We start from the raw sequence: 22,121 nt of genomic DNA, 5'->3' as shown, positions 1-22,121 counted from the left end.
CAGAAGGTATCTACCAGAGAACATACTGTGGAAAAGGTGGCTGCCAGAGCATGTAGTATGGAGTAAATGTTTACCAGAAAATGCACTGTGGAGGTTTGGAGGAGGTGGCTACCAGAATGTAGTGTGGAGGATGCAGAAGGTATCTACCAGAGAACATACTGTGGAAAAGGTGGCTGCCAGAGCATGTAGTATGGAGTAAATGTTTACCAGAAAATGCACTGTGGAGGTTTGGAGGAGGTGGCTACCAGAGAAGGTAGTGTGGAGGAGGTGGCTACCAGAGAATGTAGTGTGGAGGTTGGAGGAGGTAGCTACTGTAGAATGTAGTGTGGAGGAGATGGGTGCCAGTGAATGTAGTGCGGGCAAGATGGCTACCAGAAAATGTAGTGTGGAGGTTGGAGAAGGTGGCTACCAGAGAAGGTAGTGTGCAGGAGGTGGATGCCAGAGAATGTAGTGAAGAGGATGGAGGAGGGGGTTACCATACAATGCAGTGTGGAGGTTGGATAAGGTAGCTACCAGAGAATGTAGTGTGGAGGATGTGGCTGCCTGTAAATGTACTGTGTTGGATGCAGAAGGTGGCTACCAGAGAACGTAGTGTAGAAAATGTTTTCTGCCAGAGAATGTAGTATGGAGTAGATGATTACCAGAGCACGAAGTGTGAAGGGTGGAGGACTTGGCTACTAGAGAATGTAGTATGGAGTAGGTGGTTACTAGAGAACGTAGTGTGGAAAAGGTAGCTGCCAGAGAAAGTAGTATGGCGTAGGTGGTTACCAGAGAACGTAGTGTGAAGGGTGGAGTTGGTGGCTGCTAGAGAATGTACATCGAGGGTAAAAGAGGGCAAGGAGCCAAAGAACATAGCATGAACAGAAAGAGGAACTTCCAAAGAAAGTGTTGAGTGCTACCAGAGTACTTAGTGTAGAGGGAGGGATGCAAAAGAATGTATTCTGGACAATGGGGAGGATGGGAGGGCTGTCAGAGAACATAATGCATAGTCGCAGAGATGGCAGAAAACAATTTTAAAATGGATTTTTTTTCCAGAGTCTGCACAAAAACAATGCAGGAGGAAAAAGTCACTGATAGACTGGGCTTTACGTCGTAGTGGCAGCACCACACTGAGCACAGCTTCTTCCCAATCACCTCTTACACCACGCAAGCTCTTTGGTCATTCCCTGTCATCAGTGTGTCCCAATGGAAATCTACCCAAGCCCATAATGGTAAGCTAAAACGCTCTGTTAGCTGTAACCACTTGAAAACATTCCATATTTAGAAGACTTGTGACTAATATGATGAAATTGAAGCAGGTGGTGGAGTTAGATAACAGTTAATTACAGTATACATGTAAAAATTATTCCTATCTCTTCACATAAGGGTGACAAATTTTTGTGTAGGCCTCATCAAGAAATTTCTAGGAATTCGTGTTACCCAAATGGTGTGCTGCCTCACTTAATCCAAATTAAAACCAAACAATATACTGTTCATACATTCCAGATGGTTAAAAGCACAGTGATTCACTTTCTATGGGGAATTCATGCACATGCTTCAATAAGAAAGGCAAACGTAAGGTGACCTTTAAGGGCAAAATTGGCATTAAATGGGTATTGAAGACTACTGACGCTCCTTCCAACAATCCTGGGTTTTCTCTTCTACCGAAAAACTCTAAACCTTCACAGTAACCCTAATGTTACTACTTATCCTACTGATAATCGTAACCCTTTGTTGATAAACAAAGCCTGGGCATGTCTAGTTTAAAAGGGGAGCTTTCAAGTAATTTAAGCTAGCAGTCTCATGATATTGGGAAGTTCCAACTTGGAAGCTTCTTTCAACAATCCTGGATCTAGCAGTGTCAAGAAACTGGAAAGCTCCATCTAACTATCCTGGACCTGCTCTTCTGCCCCAAAACTCTAACCCTCACTGTAACCCTAAAGTTATCACTTATCCTACTGATAACCCTAACCCATTGTTAATAAAGCCATAGCACTGGGCATGTCTAGTTAAAAAGGGGATTTTTCAGATAATTTCAACTAGCAGTGCCATGAAATTGGGAAGTTCCTTCCAATTTGGAAGTTCCTTCTAACCATTCTATACATGCTTTTCTGCCCACAAACTCTGACACTCACATAGCCATGGCATTCCAACAATCCTGGATCTAGCAGTGTCCAGAAATAAGGAAGCTCTTTCCAACTTGGAAGCTCCTTCCAACTATTCTGGACCTGCTCCTCTGCCCAAAAACTCTAAACCTCGCAGTAACCCCATTAATAACCCTAACGTTATCAATCATCCTACTGATAACCCTAACCCATTATTAATAAACAAAGTCATAGCACTGGGCATGTCTAGTTTAAAAGGGAAAAGTTCAGGTAATTTCGACTAGCAGTGCCATGAAATTGAGAAGTTTCTTCTAATTTGGAAACTCCTTCTAACCATCCTGCCCAAAAACTAACAGTCACATGGCTATGGCACTGGACGTGTCTAATTTAAAAGGGGAACTTTCAGGTAATTTCCACTAGCAGTGCATTGAAATTAGAGGCAAATTTTGTAGAAATGTCATCAAGACAATATCTGGTTGCAGAAAATTGGTTGCCTATTCCCGAATGCAAGATGTCCAGTTTAAAACAATAGTAAGTAGTACCTGAACTACTGCTTATAATGATGCATAGGATCGTGACAACTGAGACTTGTAGATTTCTCTTATCAGAAGAAAATAAAAGATTTGATAATTCTAGTATAGTGTCATTTTGTTACTCATATCATGTCGCCGACCAATTCTAGGACATGCTCCTGCTGTTATATGAAGAAGGGCCGAACACAAGAGGTATTTTCAGGCGCTCAGCCAATGCCAAAACATGCAAGGAGCTCAAGGAGAAGTTATTATGTGGGGACGATGTCCAGATGGATGGAGAATCTGTGTTTGTGGCAGCTGCAGTGATCACGGTACACAATGGAATCTTAAATATTACAAAAATATTACAAAAATATTTCTTGTTTTAAAAAGTAAGATATTGTCCTTTAAGTAGAACCGTGACTTGGGTTTTGGTCATTCAATTATTTACAAATTCCTAAGTAGTCAATGAACATCAGAATGCCCGAATGCCCGAATGCCCTTTTTCTGGTGTTCCCATTGAAGTCTATTGGGACCAAAAATATTTGAAGCTTGTAGCTCAAAATAAGCACATGTACTTTTTGAGCTACAAGCTTCAAGTGACACCATACTCAGGTGTGAACAGGCACAATTGAAAACCAAAGGATTCTGGATGTTGAACGTTTTGGAGCTTTGTGTTCCAGAATGCTTAAGTGTGAATGGGACCTTACATATTAGGAGACTGACAGGGTACAAATTCTCTACTGGAGTGGGGATCAAGGGAAGCTGAGCTGCTCAGTAATTTCTGGAAGGGTGAGAAGGGGGAGCGAAGCTGCTGCTGAATCACTGCTGAGGGGTGGAATGGAGTGAGCTAAGAGTTTGAGGATGAATTGTTCCACAGTGACTCTATAAAGACTTGGTTTGACCAGTTTGGTGTGGAGGAACTTGAGTGACCTGCACAGATCCCTGACCTCAACCTTACTGAACAGCTTTGGAATCAATTGAAACACCAGTTGTAAGCCAGTTCTTCTTATCCAACATCAGGACCTTACCTCACAAGTGGACACAAATTCCCACAGATTTACTCCAAAATCTTGTGGAAAGCCTTCCCGAAGAGTGGATTCTGTTGCTGGAAAGCCTTCCTAGAAGAGTGGAGGCTGTTGCAAAGGGTGGCCATATTCATGTCCATTGTTTTTGCTTCACAAAAAGTTTTTGGTTTTTTAAAAAAAATTTTTACAAGAAAACAATGAACAGAAAATGAGCACAATAAAAAGGTGTGTGAGTAAAGTGCCAAAATGAAACATAACATAAAATCCCAGTTGCATAAGGCACTCGTGGGAGGAATTGACTGGTATTACAGAAGGATGATAAGATGGTTTGTGACCAAGAGAACCAGTGCAATGTACCCTCATACAAAGGTTGCTCTTTGCAATCAATAATGGGTACTCCAGTATGTGGAGAGAAAGGGAGAAATCCATTGACTCCTACAGAGTCATCAAAATGAAGGAAGACAATAGAGAGATAAAAGAAGAAGTGGCAGATATGAGGAGAGAGAAATAGGTAGAGAAGAGCGAAGAGCTTACCTGAGAGAAGGAAAAGATAAGAGTGGGGTTGAGGGCTAGGTAAATTCCCTCATGGTTCGGCCGGATTATAGCATCTACAGGCTGTGGAGTGCAGTCACACCAAGAGCAGGGTACTGCCTATGTTCATCTGAGCATTGTACATAATCCAGGGCTTCCCAGTTTTTAGGAATTTGGCATGGGTATTATTCAAGATGGAGATGAGCTTCTCATGTTTCCATTAGCCATATGCCTAACTTCTGTGAAATTAATAAATGGTTGTCTGCAAGCTCTGTCCAGGGTCTGCTGAGCAGCCAAAAAACGTGAACCCCACCAGCTTCCTCTGATTCATGGTTAAGGATAAAATTGTCTCATGGAGCAGAGAATCCCAGGGGATATGGGGCAAAGAAACATGGAGGACAGACCTGATCATGGTGCAGACCCATGTCCAAAACTGGGTCGCCTTGGGACAGGACCACCAGATGTGAAATATGGTGCCACGTTCAGTACAACTGCGAATGCACATGCTTTAGTGGGGGGTTATGTACTTTCAGGAGAGTATTTTAAAAGCATTTCCATGGGCAAAGATGTTCCAGGAGCATTTAGAGGTGTCCAGCCAAATTTTGGACAAGATAGCACGACCAGGATTTATGCCTAGGTCAGCCACCCATTTTGCTGTGTAGGAGAGTGGGCCAAAACTTATCAAGTTGGTCAAGGAGACATACAGGTCCAAGACATACAGGATAGAAGGAAAACGAACTCTCTTGCGCTCTGTGACCCAACACGGGGTAGGAAGATGGAACCAGGACTTGACAAATTTCTACCACCAGTGCATATGCAGTTGTGCAGCTTCAAACAAGGCTGGGAAAGCCCGACCAATACTGTGAAGCAAAAAACAAAAAGCGCACCAACTTTGCGCATTACCTCAATAAACCAAAATTTATTAGTCAGAATAATACTCACAAACAAATGGAGTGTATCAAGCATGTAAGTCCACAGAGCTCTGAGGAAGAAGGGATGCCCTTTGAAACGCGTCAGCTGTTACCTAAGTATCCACTCCTATGATGGGACTCGCGCAGGCTGCTTTTATCCTTAGTCCCTTTGTGCACTTACATGCTTGATACACTCCATTTGTTTGTGAGTATTATTCTGTGACTAATAAATTTTGGTTTATTGAGATAAAAAGCGCACCAACCTTGCGCATTGTTTGTTTTTCGCTTTCAAGACATACAGGTCCTTTGGATAGGGGTCTTTTCGGCAGCAATTTTCAAATGGGATTAAATGTTTAGGTAGTCCATTTCATCCATTGTTTTTGAAAGAGATGTTCATCAAGCTCACATTAGGTGTGACGGTCAGGTCTCCACAAAAGTCTACCCACATTTTGTATATTTAATATCAAAGTTATTCATTTAAGGGCTTATAACTTTCTATCTCAATTCACATAGCTTTAACACAGAGGTAAGATTTGTGTTTTCAACCATGTGACTGTAATTTTCATATCTCAATGGACTGAGCTGAATATAACTGTCACTTTTTTTAAAATTAGTATTTTGGTGTTTCAGCTTTGTGATCACAATCCATAGCATGAATCTTTAGAATAGGTTTTGCCTGTCCTGTTGTCTTCCTTTTTTTTTTTCTTTATTGTAAGTACTACAAAACGCTGACCCTCCTACTGTATGTATATGTATTTGATTTAGGATTTTCTCCGCAATATTCCTGACAGTATTCTATCCTCAGACATGTATGGGCTTTGGATGGAAGTGAAAGAAATTGAACAACCAGAAAACAGGATAAAAGTCATCAAAAGGTTAGCTGATTAGAACTTGCTGGTTTATATTCATTCTTGAATTACTTTAGATTCTAAAGTTCTAGGAGATATTTCAAAACTTGATCATTTTAAGTCAAGACTTGGAGCTGCCAGGGACAGCTGGGTCTCACACCTAAGAGTTTGCTGAGCTGCGTGCTCCTGGTATCTAATGTGGAATGTAGTCTAATGTTCCTTCTGCACATTGCATTGTTTAAAATGTTGATACGGTTGACCATCCCCTCCTCCTTAAAAAACTCCACTCTCTTGGCCTCCAAAACTCTGCTCTCTCCTGCTTCTCCTCCTACCTATCGCAGTGCTCCTTCAGCGTTATCTATAACTCTGTCTCCTCCTCTCCATTTCCTCCTTTCTGTAGAGGGTCCCTAAAGGTTCTATCCTTGAACTCCTTCTCTTCTCCATTTACACCTCCTCCCTTGGTCACTTGATAAACTCCCATGGCTTTAAGTACCATTTCTATGCTGATGACATACACATCTATCTTTCTACTCCTCACCTCACCCCTTCAGTCTCCTCTGGCATCACTAACCTACTAAGTGACATATCAGCATGGATGCCACTCCACTTCCTCAAACTCATACTACTCCCTCCAGCCCATGCCCCCTTCCCAGACTTCTCCATCAAGATCAATAATACAACCATCATTCCCTCCCCTCATGCCACGGTGCCAGGTGTAATCCTGGACTCCCATCTGTCCTTTCAGCCCCAAATCCAATCACTGTCCAAATCTTGTAATCTTCACCTCCACAACATCTCCAAGATACACCCGTTCTTAACCTCGGAAACTACTAAGCAACTTATTCACTTCCTGGTTATCTCTCGCCTTGACTATTGTAACTCCCTCCTCATTGGCCTACCTCATCGCAGGCTATCCCCTCTTCAGTCTATCATGAATGCTGCTGCCAGACTCATCCATCTTACTAACCATTCCATATCTGCCACCCCTCTCTGCCAATCCCTCCACTGGCTTCCCATTGCCCAACGAATAAAATTCAAAACATTAATAACATATAAAGCCATTTACAACTCTGCCCCAATTACATCACCAATCTTGTCTCCAAATATCACCCAAACCGTCCTCTCCACTCCTTGCATGATCTGCTCTCTAGCTCCCTTGTCTCCTCCTCCCATGCTCGCCTCCAGGACTTCTCCAGAGCCTCCCCCATCCTCTGGAACTCTCTACCCCAATCTATCAGACTATCACCTACTCTGCCCACTTTTAGGCGATCTCTGAAAACCAGTCTCTTCAGGGAAGCCTATCCTGCCTTCAGCTAATAACGGAATCTTCTATTCCTCCTACCAGTCCATCCCCCACAGTTATTCCCTTTTGTACCACCAGTCCCTCCCTCTTAGATTGTAAGCTCCAAGGAGCAGGGCCCTCCTAACCCTCTTGTATTGAACTGTATTGTCTTCCTTTATATTATAAAGCGCAGAGCTAAATGTTGGCGCTATATAAATCCTGTATAATAATACAATAAATAATAATGTTAATCTTATAGATGGGAAGAAGTTAAAGAGTATGTCAACCCCAATGATCAACTTCTCTTATTTGCTCCCTTTTGGCCTGTTAAAGCTGAACTGGATAAAAAAAAGAAGTCATGTGTCATTAGCTTTCTCTGCCATCCATCATTTTGTTCTCCAATATTATATGAAAGAACACATCCCAGGCATCCATTTAGATGTGCTTCCTACCTTCAAGGGATTGGGGGGGAGGGTTTGTACACCGTTTAGTAAAAAAGTATGTAGCACTACCACTTTCGGGTCTGCTGGATTTAAATTGTGTCCCCCTATGCTCTCCACTGCCAGGCAACACGCATTTCCCATACTTTGCACACTGAAGACAGTAAACAATCCTTGAGCTTGATTTTGTGATTTTATTGAGGGGTTAAATTTGGATAGGGTAGAAGGGTTAAAGGATGCCCGATTTGATTTAAGAAATAGCAGAACGAGGACGTTTCCTGCTCTGGCACTTTGTAAAAAAAACCTACAGACACTTGACTGCTTTCCAGCTGGAATCTTTACAGTACTTAGTAAAGTAATTCCCTTCTAGGAGCTTAGTGTTCCCTGAGTGGATTTTTAGGAACGTGAAAATGCGTAGGATCTCTTGGTCCCCTTGGTGCATAGAATACCAGCCCATCTAACTATGGTATCTCATCCAAAGGACATGGTAAGTTATGAACTGTCCCCTGAAGACCTGCCAGAACTTGCATCCAGCGGACCTCTCCCTTCTAGGCCCTGGGGGTGTAGAGGTGCTCACACTGTCCTTGTCCTGCAGTTGTAGATAGAACTGCTTTCAGGCCTTCTAGCTAGACTGGTTCCTCTCCAAGCTTTGAAGGCTGTCCTTCCCCAGTGAACGGCAGTGGAGCTTCCTCTTTCAGCTTCTCCTTAGGTTCCAGCCTGGAAGCAGAACCCCCACCAACACCTTCTATGGGGCTTCCTCCCAGGCTACACCGCAACTCCTCTCAGCAATCCACCCACCTCTGCACACTATTCCCCAGGATCTCTGATATTTAAGGGTTGCCTTGGTCACCATGCCCAGCCTCCTGCCAGGGGTTTGGCCAAGGTCCCTCAAGCATGCAGATCTGGGTCTCCTTCCCTCCTCTCCTCTGCTCCAGAAAGCTCTCAGGTTTCTGGAAAGGTGGGAGGGCTCCAGAAGCCTTGACCTGTTAGAGCCTCCCAGCCTGTCCTGAAGTGAACTCTTGCCTCACTGCCAGGCTGACTCATCCTCAGGCTGCTACTCAGCCTCTATCTAAAATAAGAAAAAAAAAACATCTAGCTAACCTAGAGGGCGTTACAAGTAGCTGAGCTCCAGGATGAGAAAATATTGTCTAAATACAAGAGTCATGTGTATTTGAATGTTGGTGTACTTTGTTTATTTCCTCCACTGTGCAGTAATCCAGTGTGAAGTTTTCCTGGTAATAAAGACTGTTCACTGCTGCTCTCTCCCTTTGTGCAGGGTGATTTGTGTTGAGTCCACCCCCACTCCTATAGTTTTCTGCAGAAATACTGTCATGGGTGGAACCTAATGGGCCCCTCCCACAGCTTTTCTCTCTGCTTAAGCTATCTACAGCACAGGGCTGATGTCACTGCTACCTTTCCATGACAAAATCTGGGTTGGTAAAGGCATTAGGTGCACTCAAAGTGCATTTATAACCTTTGTGGTTATCCTAGGGTGACAACACTGCTCCTCCATACAATATGGTGAACAAGTGTTGTCACCCTACAACCGGAAGCGTGTTAACAGGAAGGGGGAATTAAAATAAAATAAAGTATAAAAATAAATAAATAAAACACCTGAAACAAAGAAAACTAATGCAGCCACCACATTCAAGGATGGGTATGCTGCAATATATTACATTGTATTCTTGGGGTTAGATACACTTTATGTGATAGTGTAAATGTAGTAGGATGATGGCACAATTTTGAAGACATCCTGCCGGCCAGGGGCCTGTAGCAGACAGATTAGTACACATTATGATCTATACTGTATGTAGATGACACATCTGATCCATTCCATCTTTCCTCTGACCATGTTGCACATCCTTGATGGTGGCAGTGGTGGTTTTTGATATGCTAAGGGTTTAACAGTCTGTTCCAGATGGATACATTGCAAATGTTGGAGGTTGGTGAGGAGGTGGCCCGGTCTGTCCTAGTATGCTCCAGTGGTCTTGCTTTGAGGATGGCGCATGGTTCCGGGGATGTCTTTCCCTCACTGGGAGGTCTTGGGCTGATGGTTACGCCTGGATAGCCACATGTATCTTGGATTGTAATAGATTCTGATATGTACTGCTCCTGAGGAAGCAGCTTGGACCGTGAAACGCGTAGAGCAGTGACCATCTTTCCTCCCTCTTTGTATAAAATGTAATTATAGTAGTGTACATGGTCCTTTCTTGGACAGAACATTTGACTATCCTGATCTACAAGTGCGGTTATAGAGGGTTGGATATTTGTTTTGGGTGCACCTATATTTACCACTTCCGGACTGCCCTATAGCAAAATTACTGCTACAGGGTGGCAGGGGTGCGCAAAATCACGTATATATACATGATTTTGTATCTCCAGGTAGGGGGTGCACACTCGAGCACCGCCCTATCTGCGCCACTATTGGTGGCTACAGCTGTTGATCACCGGGTCCCGGCAGGAGATTCCCCACCGGCACCTGGCGATCACTGAGGAACTCTGCCAGGGGAGAGGTCTGTATGTAATCAATGCAGATCTCTCCCCTGTCAGCTCCAGTCTGCTGTTTTGTATGGCTCTGCATAGCAAAGAAATACACAGCAGCATGCTTACACAGTACAACACACACAGCACACAGTTAACCCTTTCATCGCCCCAGATGTTAACCCCTTCCTGCCCAATGCCATTAGTACAGTGTCAGTGCTTTTTATTAGCACTGATCACTGTATTACTGTTACTGGGGATGTCAGTGGCCGTTAGTTCCCCCCAGTGTCAGAATGCCTGCCGCAGCACCGCTATAAGGCACTGATTGCCGCCATTACTAGTATAAAAAAAAATCCCAGTATCGCCATTTTTAGACGCTATAACTTTCACGTAAACCAATTAATTTATATGTACAGGCATACCTCGGTTTACGAATTTAATGTGTTCTGCGGGACTTTTCATATTGCGAAAAATTTGTAAGCCGAAACACGGTTTACCATGAGAATTCATTGAAAAACAATCCGTTCCGGGGGTCAGAAAAAAAAATATATATATATTTTTTATCTGTTCAAAACTCTTTATAAAGTGCACCTTAACCACAAGCCTACCAAGCACTTATACCCCCTTCCTGCCCAGGCCAATTTCCAGCTTTCAGCGCTGTTGCACTTTGAATGACTATTGTGCAGTCATGCAACACTGTACCCATATGAAATTTTTAGCATTTTTTTGTGACAGAGCTTTATTTTGGTAGTATTTAATCACCTCTGGGTTTTTTATTTTTTCTTAAACCAAAAATCACTGAAAATTTGGAAAAAAAAGTTTTTTCTTAGTTTTTGTTATAAAATTTTGTAAATAAGTGATTTTTCTCCTTCACTGATGTGCGCTAATGAGGCTGCAGTGATGGGCACTGATAGGCTGCACTGATGGGCACTAATAGGTGGCACTGATAGGCATTGACAGGCATCACTGATGGGCACTGATAGGTGGCACTGATAGGTGGCACTGAAAGGCAGCTCAGATGGGCACAGATATGTGGCATTGATGTGCACTGGTAGGCACTGATACGTGGCATTGATGTGGCACTGGCACTGACAGCTGGCACTGATGGTGCTACACTGATCATCAGTGCCCTGATGATCAGTGTAGATGTCCCCTCTGCGGAATGCCGATTAACGGCTCTCCTCTCAAGCTGTCAGCATGACAGCTCGAGAGGAGAGAAATGCCGATAACCGGCATTTCCCTGTTTACATGTGATCAGCTGTGATTGGACACAGCTGATCACATGACCGAGCCAACACCTTCGGCTCTTTCCATGGATTGGTGATCCAATCGATCGCGGCGCTGTGTGCTCCGGGAGCCACGCATGTGCGGTTAGAATTGGAGGACGTCATATGACGTCCTCCCAGAATGAGAGAATCACCTCCGTCCGTCATATTACTATATGGCGGGCGGGAGGTGGTTAAATGCATAAATACTGTACAGGGACATGATAAAAAAAAAAAGAAATTTGTAAATGCATTGAAAATCAATTAATCCATTTCGGAGGTCAGAAATAAGTAAGAAAAAAGTCTTATCTGTTCAAAACTCTTTATAAAGTGCACTTTAAAGGCATAGTACTGTAAAAGCAATTAATCTGTTCTTATTGCGAAAAAAAATCGTAAACCGAGGCATTATTTTCAATGGATTTTCCATCGTAAACCGAAAATTACGTTAACCGAGGCGTTCGTAAACCGAGGTACGCCTGTATTGGGATTTGGGAATTTATGACAAAATTTGATTTTTCAAATTTTTTTACTTGACATGTGTAATAGCAAAAAGTCAAAAATATTGGGTTTTTTCAAAATTGGCTTTTTTCGTTTATAGTGCAGAAAAAAAAAAAAAAAAAAAAACACGCACAGGCGATCAAATACCACCAAAAGAAAGCTCCATTTGTGGGGAAAAAAAGGACGTAAATTTAATTTGGGTGCAGTGTTGCATGACCGCGCAATTGTCAGTTAAAATAACGCAGAATCTTTTCCCTTTTTTTTTAATGTATTTTATGTATAATCTTTTTTATTGTGTATGTTATGCAGTTGTCATTATTTGATACCTGGTGCCTTAAAAGCCCAAATGTTTTGGGATTCTGTGATTGTACTGATCCATTGTTTAACCCCCAGCCTGTTGGATCAGCTCCCTGAAGCGAACTTCAATTTGCTGCAACATTTGTTTGCCGTACTGAATCACATCGAGAAGAACTCAGAGGAAAACCAAATGACAGCTTTGAATCTGGCTCTCTGCATAGCGCCCAATATGTTATGGCTGCCTATTGGAGGGGACCCCGAGGAGGAGAGCAAATCCACCAAAAAGGTGAAGTCTGATCTGCATTCCACATCTGTTCACATGCAGTTAATGTGTAAATTAGAAGTTTATTCTGTATATATTTTGCCTTCTCTGGTTCCTCCTTCCACCCCCCTTCATCAACATGCTAATGACATCTTTTAATAAATACTATCCATTTTCATTACACACCTTATTTAGACTTAGTGATATCACCACTGGGTGTCTGTGCTTCTCTATGCAAAGCAGGCAGATCATGGCTGGTGGGAGGGGCCAGCAAGCTGCATTGCATAGCTTCCTGAAAACATTACTGCACCCTGCCTCAGTACTCCACTAAAGAGCCCTCAGTGCTAATGCAAGCAGTGGGAGGAGTTTAGCAAATATCAAAATGCCTTGATGGGTGGGTGTCAGTTTGGAGGAGTGGGAATTCCTAGTTAACTCCCAATGTGATGCTGAGCCTTTATGATTAAAGGAACTGAAATCCAGTAAATGAAAGCGGTGGGATAGGGACTGTCCGGCTGGGGAGGAAAGTGCTAGATGATGCTGGACGTCCTCCAGCAAGGATATGAGACAGGTACTATCTGATTTGCTATGCAGCTTCTAATTCACATTGTGAGAAACATACGGTGAAATCAGAGTAAGCTATTTCAGGAGGAAGACTGGAGATCAGATTTAATAGAAAGAAACACAAATAAATAAAATAAATACAAAAAGAAACAAAAGGAAAATACAATACCTAAAAAACAGAAAGAAAAGAAATGAGAAAAAAAAACAAAGTAAAATAAATAAGCTGTAATGAGCAGGGCCCTCTGTTTCCTCTTGTACCAAATTGTATTGTAATCAGGGGCGGACTGACCATTCGAGCACGGCCTTTTTTGAGTGTGGGCAAGGACACAGGGGCCCCATGATCCCCTATTGCCCGGGGGCCCCATAAGTTGTCAGTCCACCCGATTGTAACTGTAATGTCTACCGTCATTTTGAAAAGCGCTGCGCAAACTGTTGGCGCCTGTAAAATAATAATAATAATCAAAAAAAGAAATCAAACACAAATAAAAGAAAAACAAATAAAAAAAAAACAAAAGAAATTAAAAAACTCAATAAAAAAATAAAATAAATAAAAAACAAAATAAACAAAGAAATAAAAAAAGAAATCAAATAAAATAAACACAAATAAAAGAAAACAAATAAAAAAAAATGAAATCAAATATATAAAAAAAAACAGAAGTACAATAAAAGAAAAAGAATACAATAAAAAAATAAATTAAAATAAATTAGAAAACAAATAAAGAAAATGGAATTAAATGAATGCAAAAAATAAAGGAAAATAAATAAAATAAAATACTGTACATAAAATAAAAAAGGAGAGAGAAAAAAGAGAAAAGAAATAAAAAAAAATAATAAAAATAATAGAATTACAATAGAAGAAAGAAAGAAAAAAGAAAATTAAAATAAATAAAATAGCCTTCCCTTAAAGGATCAATTCACCTTTTTTAATCTAAATAGCAGCTCCCCTATGTACCAATATAGCATTATTATACTTCTTTTGCAGAAATTCAAAAGCTTTCCATTTTTTCTCCCTACCTTTATGTTGGTGTCCAGATGGCTGTCCGAAAAAGCTTCTCCATTACTTCTGCCTTACTTCCAGGAGAGACTTTAGGTCATGACACAGGGAGGAGTTTACCAGCTGACCTCATTAGCACACACCCCCTGCATCATCTCCCCTCCTACCTCCCACCCACTTCCAGGTGCACGAATATTAAATGAAAAGCAATCAATCAGTGATCACTTTTCTCACTAAATACACAAGCATCGATTTTTATTTTTCTACCTTAACTTTCATCTTGCACAGATCATTCATGTGGCAGAGTGTGCTGAGTGATCAGATAACATCCTATGTGGATGGAGCCGTAGTATTGAAAATAGGAGAATTGTGTTCTGGGTTCTGTAAATTTCACATACATTATACAATCGGATTGTACAATCTCCTTTAGATCTACCATCCACCATGTAGTGCAAGGTCCTGCCTGATTGGATACAGAGTGATTGGGTAGATAGGTGGGTCCTCCTATTCCATAGTTCTGAAAAATCTAAAGGAAATTGTACAATCAGATTGCATAGTGTATGGCCAACTTTATACACCGAAAATTAACTAGTTGCGCTTTCAGTGCCATTATTTGTTAACCGCAGACCAAACACATTTTTCCATGTGAAAAAAACAGTGGCAATCTCAGCAAAATGCATAGTAACAAATGCACAACCCACATCCCCTGAGCAAAATACTGCCTTCATTAGGGTGGAGGGCTCTTGAGAGGAACACAGAGGCAGGGTGCTGTGATGTTTTCAGGAAGCTATGTACAGCACCTTGCTGGCCCCTCCCACCAGACATGATCTGTCGACAATGCATAGAGATGCACAGAGATCCAGTGATGGGTCCAAAATAAAGTGTGTCATGAAAACAGGAAAAGTTTCATTTAAAAATGTTGATAGAGGGAAAAGGAAGGATCAAGGAAGACAAAATGTGATCAGGTTAAACCTCTGCCTTAAATAAAAGATGCCAATTGCACCTTCAAGCTCATAGTCCTGTGCAGGTGGGTGCGACGTATGGCCATTTCTAGGCTGCCCACATGAAAAAAATATATATTTTAAATATATTTTTTAAAAAAATTTCCCAAATATATTGATATATATTCGAAATACTACAATTTTGGCCATATTCAATATATTTCAAAATATATTTCAATATATTAATATATATACTGTATGTTGAAATGTGTGTTTTTTATTGTGTTTTAATGTGTTTGTTATTTTTAAAAATATATTTTTTAAAATATATTCTTCAGATTTTTTTTAACATAGAAAAAAGGAATTATAACATATGTTTGTAAATGCGTTCCAAAAATGTAGATTAAATTTATATTTAAAAGACATACAGTATATTTGAAGATGTATTTTTAAAAATATTTTTCAGATATTTTGTAATATATAAAAAACGCATTTCAACATATAGTATAAATATATATATATATATATATATATATATATATATATATATATACATACATACACACACTATATGTTGAAATGCATTTTTTAGATTTTACAAAATATATGAAAAATATTTTAAAAAATACATAAATACATATATAAGAAAATTGGATTGCTGCACATAAAAAACTTTTATTTTAATAAAAGTTCTATATGTGCAGCAATCCAATTTTCTCTTTTCTATATATGGCCTTTGGGAATGTCTGATTGCTATGCACTGTGATTGATCATCGTTGTAACTCCACCCATATTGCTGATATATATATATATTTCTTTTTTTTTTTTTTTAAATATATTGAATATGGCCAAAATTGTAGTATTTCAAATACATGTCAATATATTTGGGAAGAACATTTTTAAAATATATTTAAAAGATATTTTTCTTCCATGTGGGTGGGTTCACATTTTCCAGTGCCGTGCATTTTTGTTTTTCCACGCATTAAAGTGCCTTGTGCTAAGGCAGCCTATTAAAATGAAGAGCTACACCAAAATGTTCAAAGAAAAAAGGACATTTTTGGCAACAAGTAGCTTGGACAAGGGCCCGCAAAATAGTTATTTTATATTCAGGAAGAGGGTGAAAGGACCACTCATAAGATCCAATGTGTGGGATGGCCTCAGCCGTCACATCGGCCACGCCCTCACCGACGCATTTCGCCTTGCCCACCACTTGATCATGCCTCTGTGAGGCGAAACACGTGAGAAGAGCGGGACCGATGTGATGGCTTGGATCTTACAGGAGGTCAGAGCGGCGTCCTTTCTCCCTCTTCCTGATTACAAGTGACTGGACTCTAGCGTGGACACCGCTCCCCCTATACATGCCGGTGAGGGGGCTTTTGCTTAGTTCCAGCTTTGGGCGGCACCAATATACTTTGCACATTAGTTATTTGGTATACTTGATGTTGTACATTCCAAACATCCTAAGTATAAAAATAATTCCAGTAGCAGGGAGTCCGTTCACATCAAGCGAAGGGCTCCTGGCCGGTGTCCACTTTCATATTACGGTGTATTTTTGGCACAATTGGACACTTTGTTCCCTTTGCAAGGATATCCTTAATATCCAGACTTTCCGACTTAAGGATACACAATTTATTTATCAAAGTCATTCTGCAAAGAGGATAAAAATAACTTATGACTGGAAGAGATGTCTGGATATCCACCCTCTGTCAGGATTTTATTGCTGTTGGTGCCCCTGCTGGGGAGATTCCCACTCTCTATTCTGTCTTGGTGACCATTGGCATCCATCTCTATTCCATAGGAAAGATTTACTCTCGCTTCCCATTGCGTGTTTGGGACAGGAAGTATAGGGAGATCTCCCCAAAGGTACAGGGCCTTGAAAAAGTCTTCCTACTCCTTGAAATTTTCCACATTTTGTCATCTTACAGCCAAAAACATCAATGTATTTTAGTGGGATTTTATGTGATAGAGTAACACAAAGTGGCAGATAATTGTGAAGTGGAAGGAAAATGAGAAATGGTTTTCAACATTTTTGACAAATAATTATCTGAAAAGTGTGGGGTGCATTTGTATTCAGCCCCCTTTACTCTGATACCCCTAACTAAAATCTAGTGGAACCAATTGCCTTCAGAAGTCGCCTAATTAGTAAATAGAGTCCACCTGTGTGTAATTTAATCTCAGTATAAATACAGCTGTTCTGTGAAGCCCTCAGAGGTTTGTTAGAGAACATTAGTGAACAAACAGCATCATGAAGGCCAAGGAACACATCAGACAGGTCAGGGATAAAGATGTGGAGAAGTTTAAAGCAGGTTAGATTAGGTTATAAAAAAAATATCCCAAGCTTTGAACATCTCACGAAGCACTGCTCAATCCATCATCTGAAAATGGCACAACTGCAAACCTGTCAGGAATGGACTCAGCACTGGTGGTGGGACTCACCTGCCGTGTGGGCTGCAGTACCAGAGCTGACCAGCGGGTGCTCTCAGCAGCCAGAAGCTCACACCTGCAATCAGCCAAACCTGGGGCTGATTGCAGAAAGGTGTATTTAAGGCATGACCAGGCCTGTGATCTGGGCCTTGGTGTATGTTTTCCCATGAGCCTCTGTACCTGGTATCTTGTGTTCCTGCTTCGTTGCTGACCCGGCTTGATCCTGACCTCTGCTGACCGTCTCCTGTTGAACCCCTGGCTTGCCTGACCATCCTTCTGCCTGATCCCCTGTACCGCGCTGCCCGTGAGTTACTGAACCCGGCTTGTGACCTTGACCATTCTCTGCCTGCTCCTTTGGTACCTTGCTGCCCGCACGTTGCTGACTTGGCCCATCTGACCACGCTAACTCCTCTGCCATCCATCCATCCTGCACGGATCCAGCCGTACTTGCACATACCTCTGGCGGATCCCTCTACCACTAGCAGGTGTACTCAGGGGCCGCGACCTGGTTCCTGTCTGCTCCAAGTCCATCCCCACCATCAGGGGCCCTGGTGAATAAGCAGACTGGGACTTAGACTCCGCGCCCTGGGGAATCCTGTCCTGAGGACCGCTAGAGGTACCACCAAACGGTCATTACAGAACCCTACGGCCGGCCTGACCGTTCCACCTCTCCAGCCCTGACTACGCCTGTATTCCTGCACCTCCTAAGATTAGTGGAAGGTTGGTTTGCTCACTGTGCGTTTATATATATATATATATATATATATATATCTGGGTGGCTAATAATAAACTGTATTATACTGTACCTGAGACCTGCGTTTCCCTGTGTCAGTCCACACCTTTCTGGTCATTCCTAGATTCCTGACATCACACCAAGGCCTATCCTGACCAGAAGTGGCTGCACAGGGAAGCCATCTTGACTTGTTGTGAAGGATGCATCCTGATGAGGTTATATATTTGTCTATGCTAGTCTTTGATGACAGAGAATATGCCTATCAGACTCTGCGGGAGTATACCAGGGATCAGCTGCTAGAGTGCATACGGGTCGCTCATTCCCTAGTAGGTCAGGTCCTAAAGCTCTCTGAGGTGCAACCATTGATTCAGGCTTGTGTTGAGTTGGCTTCATCTAGTACCCCTGAAAGCAGGGATGAATTCCTTCCTCCATTCAGATTGAGTCAAATAATATCACTGGTATGGTTGTTGGAGGATGATCCGGATTGCTTCTTGGAGCATTATTCAGCATGTTCACCACATGTGCTAAAGAAGTGTATAAACGCAGTGCAATCTTTGACCAGACAGGCCTTGTGTAAGCTGAGCGTTGTCCAACCCTTACTGCAGACATGGTCAGACTTGTTACAGCTAGCCTCAGTCAGCTTGCAACAAACCAGTCCTGCTTCTCATCATTCCTCTGTTCAAAGCTCTCTTCCAGCATTCCCGACAGCACCCCCAGTGACAGCCCAGTATACCCTGCTATCTACCACATGTCAGTCCCCTGCTCCCACTCACTGTACCATCCTGCCAGTATCCAAACCGGTCAGCCTGTCATCTGAGAACCCGCCTTCCGTGGTTCAGCCAGTTGACTCAGTGCCCACTGTCGTGCCAGTTGACTCGGTGCCAGTTGACTCGGTGCTCACTGTCGTGCCAGTTGACTCGGTGCCAGTTGACTCGGTGCCCACTGTCGTGCCAGTTGACTCGGTGCCCACTGTTGAGCCGGATGACTTGATGCCTGATGATTCGGTGCCCGCTGTCGTGCCCGTTGACTTGGTGCCCGCTGTTGAGCCGGATGACTTGATGCCCGGTGACTCGGTGCCAGTTGACTCGGTGCCCGCTGTCGAGCCAGATGACTTTATGCCTGATGATTCGGTGCCCGCTGTCGTGCCAGTTGACTTGGTGCCCGCTGTCGTACCAGTTGACTCGGTGCCAGTTGACTCGGTGCCCACTGTCTTGCCAGTTGACTTTGTGCCCGCTGTCGTACCAGTTGACTCGGTGCCAGTTGACTCGGTGCCCACTGTCGTGCCAGTTGACTCGGTGCCCGCTGTTGAGCCGGATGACTTGATGCCTGATGACTCGGTGCCCGCTGTCGTGCCAGTTGACTCGGTGCCCGCTGTCGAGCCAGATGACCTGATGCCTGAGGATCCAGTGCCCGCTGTTGAGCCACATGACCTGATGTCTGATGATTTGGTGCCCGCTGTCGTGCCAGTTGATTCAGTGGCCACTGTTGTGCCAGTTAATTTGGTGCCTGCTGTCGAGCTTGGTGACCCGGTACCCGCGGTTCTGCTAGATGGCTCGGTGCCCGCTGACATGCCCGGTGACTCGGTGCCCGCTGACTTGCCAGATGACTCTGTGCCCGCGGTTCTGCTAGATGGCTCGGTGCCCGCTGACATGCCCGGTGACTCTGTGCCCGCTGACTTGCCAGGTGACTCTGTGCCCGCGATTCTGCTAGATGGCTCGGTGCCCGCTGACGTGCCCGGTGACTCGGGGCCCGCTGTCATGCCAGATGACTCGGTGCCCGCTGACGTGCCTCTGCCCGCTGCACAGCCCGACATGCCAGCCCTTGATGTCCAGCTAAACTGGCCAATAACTGATTCCCAGCCTGCTCCTGGAAATCCTGTGCCCAGTGACCTGATTTCCTGGGTTCTCCTACACAAAGAGAAGTCTACCAGCAGGAAACCCAGCCAGCCGGTTTACTCCGGCAGTTTCAATATTCAGCCAGTTACCTGACCCGGGCGGTGGAGCATTTTGCCCACTAAGGACTGTCTGGAGCGTCCTGAGGCCGCTCCTTGAGGGGGGGGTACTGTCAGGAATGGACTCAGCACTGGTGGTGGGACTCACCTGCCGTGTGGGCTGCAGTACCAGAGCTGACCAGCGGGTGCTCTCAGCAGCCAGAAGCTCACACCTGCAATCAGCCAAACCTGGGGCTGATTGTAGAAAGGTGTCTTTAAGGCATGACCAGGCCTGTGATCTGGGCCTTGGTGTATGTTTTCCCATGAGCCTCTGTACCTGGTATCTTGTGTTCCTGCTTCGTTGCTGACCCGGCTTGATCCTGACCTCTGCTGACCGTCTCCTGTTGAACCCCTGGCTTGCCTAACCATCCTTCTGCCTGATCCCCTGTACCGCGCTGCCCGTGAGTTACTGAACCCGGCTTGTGACCTTGACCATTCTCTGCCTGCTCCTTTGGTACCTTGCTGTCCGCACGTTGCTGACTTGGCCCATCTGACCACGCTAACTCCTCTGCCATCCATCCATCCTGCACGGATCCAGCCGTACTTGCACATACCTCTGGCGGATCCCTCTACCACTAGCAGGTGTACTCAGGGGCCGCGACCTGGTTCCTGTCTGCTCCAAGTCCATCCCCACCATCAGGGGCCCTGGTGAATAAGCAGACTGGGACTTAGACTCCGCGCCCTGGGGAATCCTGTCCTGAGGACCGCTAGAGGTACCACCAAACGGTCATTACAGAACCCTACGGCCGGCCTGACCGTTCCACCTCTCCAGCCCTGACTACGCCTGTATTCCTGCACCTCCTAAGATTAGTGGAAGGTTGGTTTGCTCACTGTGCGTTTATATATATATATATATATATATATATATATATATATATATATATATATATATCTGGGTGGCTAATAATAAACTGTATTATACTGTACCTGAGACCTGCGTTTCCCTGTGTCAGTCCACACCTTTCTGGTCATTCCTAGATTCCTGACAAAACCTACCAAGACATGGCCATCCACCTAAATGGACAGGCCGGGCAAGGAGAGCAATAATCAGGGAAGCAGCAAAGAGGCCCATGGTGACTCTGGAGAAGCTGCAGAGATCCATAGCTCAGGTGGAAGAATCTGTCCACAGGACAACTATTAGTCGTGAACTCCACAAATCTGGTCTATATGGAAGAGTGACAAGAAGAAAACCATTGTTGAAAGAAAGCCATAAGAAGCCCCATTTGCAATTTCTAAGAAGCCATGTGGGAGACTCAGCAAACATGTGGAAGAAGGTGCTCTGGTCAGAGAAGACCAAAATTTTACTTTTGGGCCTAAAAGCAAAACGCTATGTATGGCAGAAAACTAACACTGCACATCACCCTGAACACACCATCCCTACTGTGAAACATGGTGGTGGCAGCAGCATCATGTTGTGGGGATGCTTTTCTTCAGCAGGGAAAGGGAAGCTGTCAGAGTTGATGGGAAGATGGATGGAGCCAAAACAGGGCAATCATCGAAGAAACCTGATAGAGTCTGCAAAAGACTTGAGACTGGGGCGGAGGTTCACCTTCCAGCAGGACAACGACCCTAAACATCCAGCCAGAGCTACAATGGAATGGTTTAGATCAAAGCATATTCATGTGTTAGAATAGCCCAGTCAAAGTCCAGACCTAAATCCAATGGAGAATCTGTGGCAAGCCGTGAAAATTGCTGTTCACAGACGCTCTCCATCCAATCTGACAGAGCTTGAGCTATTCTGCAAAGAACAATGGGCAGAAATGTCCCTCTCTAGATGTGCAAAGCTGTTAGAGACATCCCCAAAAAGACTTGCATCTGTAATTGCAGCGAAAGGTGGTCCTACAAAGTATTGACTCAGGGGGGTCGAGTACAAATGCACGCCACACTTTTCACGGATTTATTTTTAAAAAATTTTGAAAACCATTTATCATTTTCCTTCCACTTCACAATTATGTGCCACTTTGTGTTGGTCCATCACATCAAATCCCAATAAAATACATTGACATTTTTGATTGTAACATGACAAAGTGTGGAAACTT

General features: G+C 43.4%; 1 protein-coding gene across 1 annotated transcript in view; it reads left to right on the top strand.

Moving 5' to 3' along the window:
- Positions 1-22,121, top strand: part of LOC149436326 (rho GTPase-activating protein 20-like) — a 106,805-nt gene that overhangs the window by 72,253 nt on the left and 12,431 nt on the right. Inside the window, exons 10-13 of the mRNA XM_089661726.1 lie at positions 1,036-1,211; positions 2,767-2,928; positions 5,832-5,941; positions 12,274-12,463. Of these exons, the coding sequence (XP_089517852.1) occupies positions 1,036-1,211; positions 2,767-2,928; positions 5,832-5,941; positions 12,274-12,463 (638 nt within the window). The remainder of the gene's footprint in view (positions 1-1,035; positions 1,212-2,766; positions 2,929-5,831; positions 5,942-12,273; positions 12,464-22,121) is intronic.

Source organism: Staurois parvus, unplaced genomic scaffold (genome assembly GCF_062004578.1).
Source record: "Staurois parvus isolate SC_StPar_1 unplaced genomic scaffold, SC_StPar_1.0 ptg001377l, whole genome shotgun sequence".
In the NCBI taxonomy this organism is placed as follows: domain Eukaryota; kingdom Metazoa; phylum Chordata; class Amphibia; order Anura; family Ranidae; genus Staurois; species Staurois parvus.
Note: the sequence above shows the minus strand (reverse complement) of the source record. Positions and strands in the feature narration are given on the sequence as shown.